The sequence below is a fragment of the Cricetulus griseus genome (genome assembly GCF_003668045.3).
Source record: "Cricetulus griseus strain 17A/GY chromosome 1 unlocalized genomic scaffold, alternate assembly CriGri-PICRH-1.0 chr1_1, whole genome shotgun sequence".
Lineage (NCBI taxonomy): Eukaryota > Metazoa > Chordata > Mammalia > Rodentia > Cricetidae > Cricetulus > Cricetulus griseus.
In genome coordinates, this window is record NW_023276807.1 from 152,294,342 (window position 1) to 152,308,124 (window position 13,783).

The 13,783-nt window shown below is 47.6% G+C and overlaps 1 protein-coding gene and 1 pseudogene across 1 annotated transcript; both read right to left on the reverse strand.

The window, feature by feature from the left end:
* Positions 1-636: 636 nt before the first annotated feature.
* Positions 637-1,085, reverse strand: LOC113832871 (annotated as a pseudogene).
* A 7,529-nt stretch (positions 1,086-8,614) lies between these two features.
* On the reverse strand, positions 8,615-10,440 carry LOC113832873. The gene is made up of 2 exons (XM_027391614.2): positions 9,016-10,440; positions 8,615-8,852 (listed from the first exon to the last, which is right to left on the reverse strand). The coding sequence occupies exon 1, from the start codon at positions 10,435-10,437 to the stop codon at positions 9,064-9,066; it is 1,374 nt and encodes a 457-aa protein (XP_027247415.1). The 5' UTR covers positions 10,438-10,440; the 3' UTR covers positions 8,615-8,852; positions 9,016-9,063.
* Positions 10,441-13,783: the final 3,343 nt, after the last annotated feature.

Consider the following 13,783-nt stretch of genomic DNA (forward strand, 5'->3'; position numbering starts at 1 on the left):
AAACAAAATGAGATTGAGGTAAAAGCCAAGAGCCTCAGGGTAGCACATAGGTTAATAGAAATGGGTTAAGATGTAAGAGCTAGTTAGTAATAAGCCTGAGATACTGCCTGAGCATTTATAGTTTATATTAAATATCTGAGTCAGTTATTTAGGAAGGGACTGCTGGCTTTTTGGGAGCAGGCAGGCAGGACAGGCAAACTCTGCCTACAGTGAAAGCTGATTTTTTTTTGTTAAGAAAATTTTTGTGGTTTTATTGTATGATGAGGCAGTGAAACATCTGAACAAATCAATATCTGGGCGGTGAGGCAGCTGCTTTCTCCTTCACTTCTTTGGGTTACTAGAGCAACTTGTCAGTAGATTAAAAAACAAAATGAGACAAAAACAAAAACCGACAATCTTTTGCATTACTTAAGTCTTTCCAAGGCATGTGCTGGTACAACACATTCTTCTCCTGTCAGATAAACTACTCTAGCATCCAAACAAGATGCACAACACCATGGTGACAGAAGTGCACCGCACCCACTACCACCTCGGCCCTGCTCATTTGTGTATGATATTTGGAGCATCTGAAGGAGTGAGATGGTATTGGGAAGAGGAGGGAGGAGGAAACAGCCTGAGGATCTGGCCAGGTGGAGGTCAGCTGAAGTTGTGCAGGGCGGGCCTGAACATGTATGTCATTGGTGCAAACCCAAGCATCGTTGATGTTCTTTAATAGAAACATCTGGTGGAAACCCATGATGGGATCTTCAGCGGCCTTGAGCTGGCCTACAACCATGCTGATGATACAGCTATCTGTTGTAGGCTGATGGTCCTGCGCCGTGATACTATGCTGGATTTTCTGGACGGGAAGGCTAGACAACTTCTCCACAATGGCAGCTTTCCCCTGGAAGTGCTGTCCTTCCCACGTAAGACATGATGCATCAATGTAAATTGCGCCTAGTTGGGTTCTGTCGTTATCAAATAACTGGTAGTAATGTTGAATAAAGCTGGATCCAATCTGCTCCCAAATTGGCTTGTCTCCCATCCTGGAGAGTCACCCATCTCACCAAGACCAGTTGGGCTGGCACGATGGTGGCAGCGGCGGTGGCAACCTGAAAGCTGATTTTTTTTCCAACTTTTTTAAAATTTGAATCAGAAACAGGATTGTTCTACATGACAATCCCAGTTCCCTTCTCCCACTCGTCCTCCCCTACCCCCCCAACTGAAATCTTATCTGTCACATATTTTTTCTGCTCCCCCTGGATGTGAGGCCTTCCATAGGTATCATCAGAGTCTTTCATATCTTTTGGGATAGGGCCCAGGCCCACCACCGTGTGTCTTGGCTCAGGGTGTATTCCTCTATATGGAATGGGCTCCCAATGTCCAACCTATGCTAGGGATAAATACTGGGCTTCTACAGGAGGTCCCATAGATTTCTGAGGTTTCCTCACAGAAACCCATGTTCCTGGGGTCTAGATCAGTCCCATGCTGGTATTCCAGCTATCAGACTGGGGAGCAAGAGTTCCCCGATGTTCAGGTCAGCTATTTCTGTGTGTTTTACCAGCCTGGTATGGACCTCTGTGCTCTTCACTGGTCCTTCTCTGAATTAGGGTTCCAGTTCAGGTCGGTGATTAGTTATGGGTATCTGCTGCTACTTCCACCAGCTGCTGGATGAAAGCATATAAGTCAGTCATCAATCTCATAATCAGGGCCGCTGACCGACCCGGAACTAGGTGAGTGAGTTTCTGCCCACTCCCGACTCCAGGCCAGAACAGCATACACCCTGCCCACCCCCATCCCCCCACCCCCGCCTGTGCCTGCAGGCTTGGGCCAGACACACCCAGGCAGGGAGGAGCTCCCTGCGCCCGGAATCTGCTAGCACCCTATTCTTCCATTCTGCCACCGACTGACCTGGAACTAGGTGAGTGAGTTTCTGCCCGTACCGACCCCAGGCCAGAACAGCATACACCCTGCCCACCCCTATCTCCCCACCCTGGGACACCCTGAAAGCAGTGCTAAGAGGGAAGTTAATAGCACTAAGTGCTCACATGAAGAAACTGGAGGAAAGTCACATTAGAGAATTGACAGAACAACTGAAAGCTTTAGAGCAAAAAGAAGCAAACACACCAAGGAGGAGTAGATGCCAGGAAATAATCAACCTGAGAGCCGAAATCAACAAAGTAGAAACTAGGAAAACAGTACAAAGAATCAATGAAACAAAGAGTTGGTTCTTTGAGAAGATCAATAAGATAGACAAACCTCTAGCCAAACTAACCAAAAGGCAGAGAGAGAGCATGCTAATTAACAAAATCAGAAATGAAAAGGGAGATATAACAACGGACACTGAGGAAATCCAGAGAATCTTTAGGTCATACTTTGAAAACCTGTATTCCACAAAATTGGAAAATCTAAAGGAAATGGACAGCTTTCTGGATAAATATCACTTACCAAAATTAAATCAAGATCAGATAAACAGTTTAAATCGACCTATAACCCCTAATGAGATAGAAGCAGTCATCAAAAGCCTCCCAACCAAAAAAAGCCCAGGGCCAGATGGCTTCACTGCAGAATTCTACCAGAAATTCAAACAAGAGCTAATTCCAGTACTCCTCAAACTGTTCCGCACAATAGAAGCAGATGGGATATTGCCAAACTCTTTCTATGAGGCTACAATCACTTTGATACCCAAGCCACACAAAGATATGACTAAGAAAGAGAACTACAGACCAATATCCCTCATGAACATCGATGCTAAAATACTCAATAAAATATTGGCCAACGAATCCAAGAACATATCAGAAAAATCATCCACCATGATCAAGTAGGCTTCATCCCAGGGATGCAAGGATGGTTCAACATACAAAAATCCATCAATGTAATCCACCATATAAACAAACTGAAAAAGAAAAACCACATGATCATCTCACTAGATGCTGAAAAAGTGTTTGACAAAATCCAACATCCCTTCATGATAAAGATCTTGGAGACAACAGCAATAACGGGAACATATCTAAACATGATCAATGCAATATACACCAAACCAATAGCCAACACCAAAGTAAATGGAGAGAAACTCAAAGCGTTTCCTCTTAAATCAGGAACAAGACAAGGCTGTCCACTCTCTCCATATTTCTTCAATATTGTACTTGAAGTTCTGGCTACAGCAATAAGAAAAGAAAAGGGGATCAAAGGGATACCAATTGGAAAGGATGAAGTAAAACTTTCACTATTTGCAGACTACATGATAGTTTACATTAGTGACCTGAAAAACTCTACCAGGGAACTCCTACGGCTGATAAACACCTTCAGCAAGGTAGCAGGATACAAAATTAACTCAAAAAAATCAGTAGCCCTACTATATACAGATGATAAATCCAATGAGAAAGAATCAGGGAAACATCACCTTTCACAATATCCACAAGCAACATAAAATATCTTGGGGTAATACTAACCAAAAAAAAGTGAAAAACCTGTACAATAAGAACTTTGAGACTTTAAACAAAGAAATTAAAGAAGATACCAGAAAATGGAAAGATCTCCCATGCTCTTGGATAGGTAGAATTAACATAGTAAAAATGGCAATCCTGCCAAAAGCAATCTACAGATTCAATGCAATCCCCATCAAAATCCCAACACAGTTTTTCATAGACATTGAAAGAACAATACTCAACTTTATATGGAAAAATAAAAAGCCCATGATAGCCAAAACAACTCTTTACAGTAAAGGATCTTCTGGAGGCATCACCATCCCCGACTTTAAGCTCTACTATAGAGCCATAGTTCTGAAAACAGCTTGGTATTGGCACAAAAATAGAATGATAGAACAATGGAATCGAATTGAAAACCCTGATATCGACCCACGCACCTATGGATACCTTATTTTTGACAAAGGTGCTAAATCTATACAATGGAAAAAAGATAGCATCTTCAACAAATGGTGCTGGTACAATTGGATTCGGACATGCAGAAAATTGCAGATAGATCCATACCTGTCACCATGCACAAAACTTAAGTGCAAATGGATCAAAGATCTCAGCATAAATCCAGCCACACTGAATCTTCTAGAAGAGAAAGTGGGAACTACCCTTGAACAAATTGGCACAGGAGACCACTTCCTGAACATTATGCCAGTAGCACAGACACTGAGGTCTGCAATTAATAAATGGGACCTCCCAAAACTGAGAAGCTTCTGCAAAGCAAAGGAAACAGTCAGTAGGATAAAACGATCACCCACAGAATGGTAAAAGATCTTCACCGATCCCACATCTGAGAGGACTGATTTCCAAAATATATAAGGAGCTCAAGAAGCTAGCCACCAAAACACCAAACAATGAAATTAAAAAGTGGGGTGCAGAACTAAATAGGGAATTCTTAACAGAGGAATCTGAAATGGCTGAAAGACACTTAACAAAGTTCTCGAAATCATTGGCCATCAGAGAAATGCAACTCAAAACAACTCTGAGATACCATCTCATGCCTGTCAGAATGGCTAAAATAAAAAATACCAATGACAATCTATGCTGGAGAGGATGTGGAGAAAAAGGAACACTCCTCCATTGCTGGTGGGAGTGCAAACTTGTAAGACCACTCTGGAAATCAGTATGGCGGTTGCTCAGAAAAATGGGAATCAGTCTACCTCAAGATCCAGCCATTCCTCTCTTGGGTATATACCCAAATAGGGCATGTACTTACAACAAGGACATATGTTCAATCGTGTTCATAGCAGCACTGTTTGTAATAGCCAGAACCTGGAAGCAACCTAGGTGCCCCTCTACTGAAGAATGGATTGAGAAAATGTGGCACATCTATCTATACAATGGAGTACTACTCAGCAGAAAAAAGCAATGGAATCTTCAAATTCGCAGGCAAATGGATGGAACTAGAGGAAACCATCCTGAGTGAGGTAACCCAGTCACAAAAAGACAAACATGGTATGTACTCACTGATATATGAATTTTAGACATAGAGCAAAGGATTACAAGTATATAATGCTCTTCACCAAAGAAACTAGGAAACATGAAGGATTCTAAGGGATAAATGGTCCCCAGGAATGGAAATGACATGAATTCCCAAACTAATTGGGGGCATGAGGGTGGGGGGAAAGGAGCTGCTACAATAAGAGCAAGAGAAGAGGAGAAGAGGAGAGGAAATGGAGGGGCAGAAACATTGAGTTGGGGGAAGAATAGAGGAAAGAGAGCAGGATGAGAGATATGATATCAGAGGGAGCCACGATAGGCCCGAGAAGGGATCTGGAACCAGGGAGATCTCCAGAGACCTACAAGGATGACGAGATCTGACAATCCAGGCAACGGTGGAGAGGATAACCTAAAAAACCCTCCCCCTAAAATGAGATTGATGACTTCTCTTTATGCCATCCTAGAGCCCTCATCCAGTGGCCGATGGAAACAGAGAGACAGACATCCACAGATATACTGAAAGACCCCCCGAAGAGGTACTTTCGTAGAAGGAGACCCGCACCCAGGAATCAGCGAGACCACGAGCTTGGATGCAAAACCGCATGAGGCTTTATTGGAGATACGGGTACCCGGGCGACTTAGCTTCTGTGAGGCCAAGCGCCCCGAGCCAAGGGAAAGGGGTCCTTATATAGGGAAAAAGGCGCAAGCTAGGAGCAGGGATTCTATTGGATAATTCTAATGAGGCATTGTACAGAGCTATTCCCATTGGTCAATGTATATGAGGCGCTATACAGGGTTATTCAAATGAGGCAAAGTACAGAGTTATTCAAATGAGGTGAAACATAGAGTCTTTCAAATGAGGCAAAATACAGAATCATTTCTATTGGATGGTTCAAATGAGACACAGAGTCATTCCAGATCAGCATATTCTCAAGGTCTGGTATCTGGTACAACAGACTCAATTCCCCCCCCCTCTGCGTCCAGATGGCTGACCTCGGGGGCGGAGACCTTGGGACGGAGTGTTTCTCATCGGGTGGGGGCTCAGGGGCAGGGCTCCAGGCCGGCTCACTTGGTGTTCGTTCTCGTGCCAGCCCACCTGGTGCTCGTTCTCGGGCTGGGCGTGCGGCGGGTGGCGGGGGAAGTGGAAGCCGCCAACAGGAGGAAGAGGAGACAAACTTGAGAAAGAAAGGGCTAAGGGGCAGGGGTCTTTCATTCCCCCATTTCTCTTGTAACTGAATGGAATCTTTCATTCAGAGGTCTCTGGATACTCTGGATCTATTTGCTTTAGATGGTGGTATTGTTGAGTTAAGACTAAGGCCTGTATAACAGATAGTCGTTCTCTGATGAATTGAGTCATTTTGTTCAGAATGCAGGGACCAAATATGAGGATCAAAAATAGAATAACCAGAGGTCCCATGAGCGTGGATATAAGGGTAGTCAACCAGGGGGACTTAGCGAACCATCCTTCGAACCATCCTTGTTGAGACTCAAATAGCTGTTGCCTCTGTTTTAGCCTTTCCCTAAGTTTGGCCATGCTGTCCCTAACTATTCCTGTATGATCTGCATAAAAGCAGCATTCTTCCTTGAGGGCAGCACATAGCCCCCCTTCCTGTAAAAATAATAAATCTAATCCTCGTCTGTTCTGCAGGACCACCTCAGAGAGTGATGTTAAGGATTTCTCGAGTGCACTGACTGACTCTTCTAGGACCTGGATATCCGTGTGCATGGCTTGTTGTAGAAGCTTAAAATGATTAATTCCCTGTAGGGCAACGGTTCCGGTCCCTATGCCGGCTGCTATGCCCCCCACTGTTATCCCTCCTAATAATAGGGCCACGGTAAAGGATATTGGCTCCCTCTTATATCGGGTTGATTTCCCTAGTATGCTGTAAACATATTCAGGTTGGTGGTATGTGACTTTGGGCCAAAGTTCTATCAATATACAAAAGTCAATGGTGGTGTTGAGAACAGTGGTAGAGACACAGGGAGTCAACCCAGTACTGCAAGCCCAATAAGTTCCATAAGGGGCAACAAGGTATCGGCTGTCCTGAGATAATGGCTCTACTTGGTTACATAATTCTTGATGTGAGGGAGGAATCCTGCCTATGCATAGCCCCTTTCCTGAGACCTCAGATATTGTGAGCTTGTGCTGCATAGCAGCTCCACAACTGGTAGGTGCTGAGGTCTGGTTGGAGTAGTTGCCCAGTATTGCCATGCCTTCATAATATGGGGGCCGGGAAACTAGGCATAACCAGCATTCCTGAGTCTTGTTGGGGTCTGAAAAATTTAAGGTTGGTAAACTCCTTGGATTAATTATAATAATCTATCTCCGGTACCTGGAGGGTCTCTGGTTATCTCGATGTTTAGGGCGTCTGGGGTGGGGGAGAAGATGACAGCACCTGGTGTAGGAGTGATAGCTTTAGGAACGGTAGGGGGTTCAGGGACTTGGAATTGGGTTGGGGCTCTCTGGTCTGCTATTACTGTGTTTGGCCCGACTGATTGTTGGCTTAGGGGAGTAATTTGTCTGTACAGGGAGAATAAGGTCACCGGATCTTTCCCTGCTCGGTACAGCCGGAGTCCCCAGACTTTAGGACTATCCCAAGTAGTCCTTTTTCCAGCATCTGTGAACCTTAGGATGAGAGGGTTGCATTTTCCTCCGGGGGTGGCGCCTTGAAAACCTCCCCCTCCGGCACTATCATAACAGGGTCCGCAGGCTCTTTGCCCACATCTCCATGGTCCTTTCCCTGCGTACCCTGGGATCTCCCTCCGTTTGAGAGTGATGAAATCCCAAGAGGAAGAGGGTTTCCAGTAAGCCTCCCCTGTGGTTTCACATCCCCAGCTTGCACAGTACCCTTCCTGTGGCCCCCCGCAGTCATGAGTTGGTTTATGGCCGGGGCAAACATAAAAATCCTTGCTTCTTGTTCCTATCCTTCCCCCAGGGTGGTGGCATCCGTACCCTGGGAATGGTTCCTGGTCAGAGGGATCCCAATCAGACCCTACTAAGTCACATAGGTCGACATAGAGAGGAGGGAACCCATCATGTAGAGTCCCTATATAAGTGCTGAGGTTGGCTATTTCCCCGGTCCCTAGATTGGCTATTTTCCAGGTGATATTATAAACCCTGTGGGGGTTAGTTGCTACATGGGGGGTAAACAGACAACCAATCAACAGGAGGGTGTACGAGAGAGTCTTATCTTTAAAGGATTTTGAGTGCGGTGTGCGGTCCATTCTGATGCAGTGGCTGAATCGGTGGGTCGGGCTGGCTTTACATGTGAAGCATGTATCCAAGCTGCAATGCCGTCTACCTTGAGTGCGGTGGGAGTGGTAAGCAAAACGATGTAGGGTCCCTTCCAGCGGGGTTCAAGGTTCTTGGCCTGGTGACGCCGGACCCAAACGGTGTCCCCGATCTGGTAGGAATGGGGGATGGTGGGATGGTCCATCTGGTCTTTATAAGCTTGAGCAAGGGGTTTCCAGACCTCCCGTTGTACTAGTTGGAGGGCCTGTAAATGAGCTTGGAGAGAAGGGGAGTTAGCAAAATCTGAGACATCTTGATCAAGAAAGTTAATGATAGGGGTAGGTACTCCATGCAGGATCTCATAGGGTGTGAGCCCATGTGGTCCAGGGGTATTACGAGCGCGGTAGAGTGCTAGGGGGAGTAGGAGGACCCAGTCTCTAGTGCCAGTTGCAAGCGACATTTTGTTAAAGTCTCCTTGATTGTTCTATTCATCCTTTCTACCTGTCCTGAACTTTGGGGTCTATAAGCACAATGTAATTTCCAATCAATCCCCAACAAGGTGGCCACTGACTGACTTACCTGGGAGACGAAGGCGGGCCCATTGTCTGTTCCCAGTACCTGAGGCATCCCATAACGGGGAAAGATTTCTTCAAGCAATTTCTTAGTAACGATCTTGGCTGTTTCATGTTTAGTAGGGAAGGCTTCAACCCATCCTGAAAAGGTGTCTACAAAAACTAATAGATACTTGTATCCATATTTACCTGGTTTAATCTCAGTGAAATCTATCTCCCAATGTGTTCCGGGCCGGTAGCCTCTGACCCGGTTCCCGGGAGGAAGCTTCAGTCTGGATGCGTTGACTCGGATGCACGCATCACATTGCTCAGTTACCTGTTTTAGAATATCATTCTTCCCCAAAAGGAAATTGAATTCCTCTTCTCATTCGAGGAGCTCCCGCATCTTCTTGGAGCTCAGATGTGTCATCTTATGTAAAAATGTCACTAGGTACTTGGTTACCCGGTAGGGGATGACAGTCTTTCCTTCATAAGTCCAATCCCCGTTTGGTTCCTTTGTGGCTCCCAATTTCTCTAGGGTTTGGATGTCTCTTTGTTCATAGTCCCATGAGGGGGAGGGATGGTCGTTGGTGGGCTCTAGAGCCAGGAGGTTAGTGGTGTCTGTGGTCAGGGCCGCCTCTCGGGCAGCCAAGTCTGCCCTTCGATTGCCCCTTGCTTCAAAAGAATCCCCTTTTTGGTGTCCAGGGCAATGTATGATACTTAAGGCGGCGGGCAGATGAAGAGCCCTTAAGAGAGCGAGGATTTCCTCCTTATTTTTAATGTCTTTCCCTTCGGAGGTAAGCAGCCCCCTCCGTCTGTAAATTTCTCCATGTATATGGGCAGTGGCGAAGGCATAACGACTGTCTGTATACACGGTGAGCCTCTTACCTTCTGCCAATTTTAGAGCCTGCGTGAGTGCTATGAGTTCTGCCCTCTGCGCGGAAGTTCCAGGGGGGAGTGCCTGGGCCCAGACGACCTGATTCTCTGTGGTGACTGCCGCGCCCGCCCTTCGTTCTCCTTGATGCAAAAAGCTGCTTTCATCCGTGAACCAGATGTGGTCCGGGCTGGGTAGAGGCTGGTCAGTCAGGTCGGATCTCGCCCCATGGGCCTCGGCCAATACCTGTAAGCAATCATGAGCCTCGGGCTCCCCAGGGAGGGGGAGCAGGGTGGCTGGGTTCAGAGTCACCAAAGGCCCGAAGTGGACCCGGTCTTTGTCTAACAGCATAGTCTGGTAATGAGTCATTCGGGCATTAGTAAGCCATCTATCTGGAGGCTGTCTGATGACTGCCTCAACTGCATGAGGGGCATGTATGGTCAAAGGCTGCCCCAAGGTTAGCTTGTGAGAATCTTTTACCAGCAGGGCTATAGCGGCAATCATTCGAAGGCAGGGTGGCCATCCCGATGCCACAGGATCCAATTTCTTGGAGAGGTATGCAGTGGGCCTTCTCCAAGGCCCCAGTTTTTGGGTGAGGACTCCCTTAGCATAGCCCTCTTTCTCATCTATAAAAAGTTCAAATGGCTTAGCTAAGTCCGGTAGACCCAGGGCTGGTGATTCAAGGAGAGCCTTTTTGATGTCGGTGAAGGCTTTCTTTTGGGGCTCTTCCCATTTAAAAGCAACCCCTGGCCGAGTGAGGGGGTAGAGGGGAGCCGCCATTTCGGCAAACCCGGGGATCCATAGGCGGCAGAAGCCTGCCGTTCCCAAGAACTCTCTCAGTTGGCGGGGATTTTGTGGGGTGGGAATGTCTAAGATGGCTCGCATACGGGCTTCAGTTAGCCATCGCATCCATCCTTTATCTTGTATCCTAAATAGATCACCTGTTTCTGACATATCTGGGCCTTCTTGGCGGATGCCCGGTACCCTAGGCTCCCAAGAGTCTGGAGGAGGGCTTGAGTGCCTTCCTTGCATTCCCCTTTGGTTTTGGCTGCCAGGAGAATGTCATCTACATATTGTAAGAGGATTAGAGCGGGGTACCTAACCCAGAATTCTGCCAGGTCCTGATGTAAAGCTTCATCAAAAAGGGTAGGGCTGTTCTTAAACCCTTGAGGTAGCCTAGTCCAAGTCAGCTGCCCAGAGATTCCAAGGGCCGCGGCGTCCTGCCACTCAAAGGCAAATATAGGCTGGCTGGTGGGATGCAGGCGGAGGCAGAAGAAAGCGTCTTTAAGATCTAAGACTGTGTACCAGGTATAGTTAGGTGGCAATCCACTCAGCAAATTGTAAGGGTTGGGGACAGTAGGGTGTATGTCCTCTATCCTTTTATTGACTTCTCTCAGATCCTGCACTGGCCTGTAGTCATTAGTTCCTGGCTTCCTAACGGGTAACAAGGGTGTATTCCAAGGAGATTTACAGGGCACCAGAATCCCTTGTTCAAGTAGCCTTTTAATATGTGGCCGAATTCCTTCGCGGGCTTCTTTAGGCATTGGATACTGTCTGACGGATGCAGGAAGGATGGCAGCTTTTAAGGTTACTATAATTGGGGCCTGGTTAATGGCAAGGCCCATTCCTCCTGTTTCAGCCCAGGCTTGGGGAAATTCCGCAAGCCAGTGGTCAAGGGTTTCCTGATTGTTCGAGTTAGTCCTCTTTTCATGGAGTCTATATTCATCTTCTATGGACATTGTCAAGATGGTAAGGGGAATTCCCTCTGGCCCTGTGACTTTGACTTCTGACCTCTCAAAGTGTATTTGAGCTTTTAATTTGGTCAATAGGTCCCGTCCTAGTAAGGGGTAGGGGCAATCTGGCACATGGAGGAAAGAATGCATAACCTTACCGGTCGCGAGCTGGAGCTGCCGATTTGTAGTCCAATGGTACTGCTTTCCGCCTGTAGCTCCCTGTACCCATGCAGTCCGGTGACTCAGGGGTCCGGGTGACCGATTCAGAACGGAATGTTGTGCCCCTGTATCGACTAGGAAGGTGACCGGATGCCCCCCGACTTGCAGTGTTATCCTGGGCTCAGGGGGGGGGCTCCTGGCCCTGACTCCTCTAATCTTCTAGGTTCAGGAGGTCAGAAGCCCTTGGCCGTGGAAGCTTGGCCCGGGGGTTCTTAGGGCATTCTCTTGCCCAATGTCCTTTTTCTTTGCAGTAAGCACATTGGTCCCTGTCCAGGTGGGGCCCCCTTCTGTCATCCCTCTGTCTATTCTGTCTCTGGCCTGTCACTACTGTGGCCAATAGCCTGCTCATTTCTTTATTCCGCTTACGGTCTCTCGCAACCTCTTTTTCCTCTGCTTCCTGTCTTAGTCTTTCCTCTCTCTCCTGGGTTTCCTTCCTCCAACGTTCTTCTCTTTCTGTCTGTGTTTCCCTCTTATTAAAAATACGTTCTGCTTCCTTCAACAAATCTTGGAGTGTATATCCCTGTAAATTTTCTAGCCTTTGAAGCTTGTTTCTTATGTCCGGGGCTGATTGCCAAATAAAGGACATAGAAACGTTGGTGGCCTGACCTGGATCTTCCGGATTATAGGGAGTATACATCCTGTACGCTTCTTTTAATCTCTCTAGAAAAGCGGCAGGTGATTCCTCCGCACCCTGTATTATCTGCTTCACCTGGGCCAAATTAGTGGGTCGGCGTCCTGCCCCCCGGAGACCCGCTACAAGCAACTGGCGATAGAGACGCAGATGGGTCCTACCTGCTTCGGTGGTAAAATCCCATTCAGGTCTTTCAAGAGGGCAAGCCGCATCTATTTCATTGGGCAGCTGGGTGGGCTGCCCGTTTACTCCTGGGACATTCTTTCGTGCTTCTAGTAGCACTCGCTGTTTCTCCTCTGAGGTTAAGAGGACCTGCAACAGCTGCTGACAATCATCCCAGGTGGGTTGGTGAGTCGTGAGGACCGACTCTATGAGAGATGTCAGCCTCACGGGGTCTGCAGAAAAAGAAGGATTATTATTTTTCCAGTTATAGAGGTCCGATGCTGAGAATGGCCAATACTGAGGTTGGCCGTTCAGTCCAGTTCGGAGGGGCAAAGTGGTTGAATCTGGAACGGGCTGCTCCCTGCGACCTCTTAGTCGATAAGCCATTGGTGAAGGGTCAGGAGCCGCTTCCGCCAAGGCGGCGGAGTCCGCTTCTGCCTCTGGTGGGGGCGGCAGTGGCGGATATGGCGGGGGCTCCTCAGTTAATAGATCAACCAACAGGTCTTCTCCCGGGGGGAGTACCTTAGGTGTCTTCTTCTCTTTAGCCTTAGTGTCTTTCACCGCGGTAGGGTAAAGGTTGGAATGGGAAGGGGGGTTGGGAGGAATAGGTGTCAAAGGAGTGGGAGGTGTAGGGGCCGAAGGAATGGGTCGGTCGGAGCGGTTAGAGGGGGGAAGGAGAGAGGGGCCCTTGGGATGTAAGAAAGGACGTACCCAGGGAGGGGGGTCCTGAACCAAAGCCTCCCAAGTGACGATATAAGCCACTTGATCGGGATGCCCGTGTGGTCCAGGATCCATAATCTTCTCTTTTACCTGGAATATAGTCTGGGGGTTAAAGGTACCATCTCGCGGCCAGCCTACGTCAAAGGTCGGCCATTCTGAAGAACAAAGAGTAATCCATTTGCGTTTACGCACATCAACAGATTGGTTATGAGCATATTCCTGTACATCTCTCCAGTGCGAGAGTGTTAGGGACAAAGGAGTGGTGACAGTTTGCCCCATAGTTTCTAGACTTAGGAGGACACAAATGATAGCTACAAGACAAAGACCGAATAACACAGAACAGACTTTCGCAGCGCGGTTTCGACAGAGAGTCGAAAGTAAGAATTGAGAGGGGGTCGAAGAAGGGGGCCCTCCTTCTTCGTCCCCAGTAAAGATTGCAAATCCCTCAAGCTGAGGGCCTTCTCCAAAGAGACTGGGAAAATGTCCAGTCATAGATCTAAGTTCAAAGTACAAATCCCTCACGCCGAGGGCTTCCCAAGTTCAAAGTACAAATCCCTCATGCCGAGGGTTTCAAACGCTACCAGGACGTCTCCTGGAGCCGCGGTCGGGAGTCCGAACTCGTCAGTTCCTCCTCGGATCCGCCAAATACAAATGTACACAGCTGTATACTACAAACGCAAGCGCAATTCACAAAACGGATTCAGACAGACAGGCAAGACGAGACCAGACAAGACAAAACAGCGGATCCGCACAACACTTACCTCCC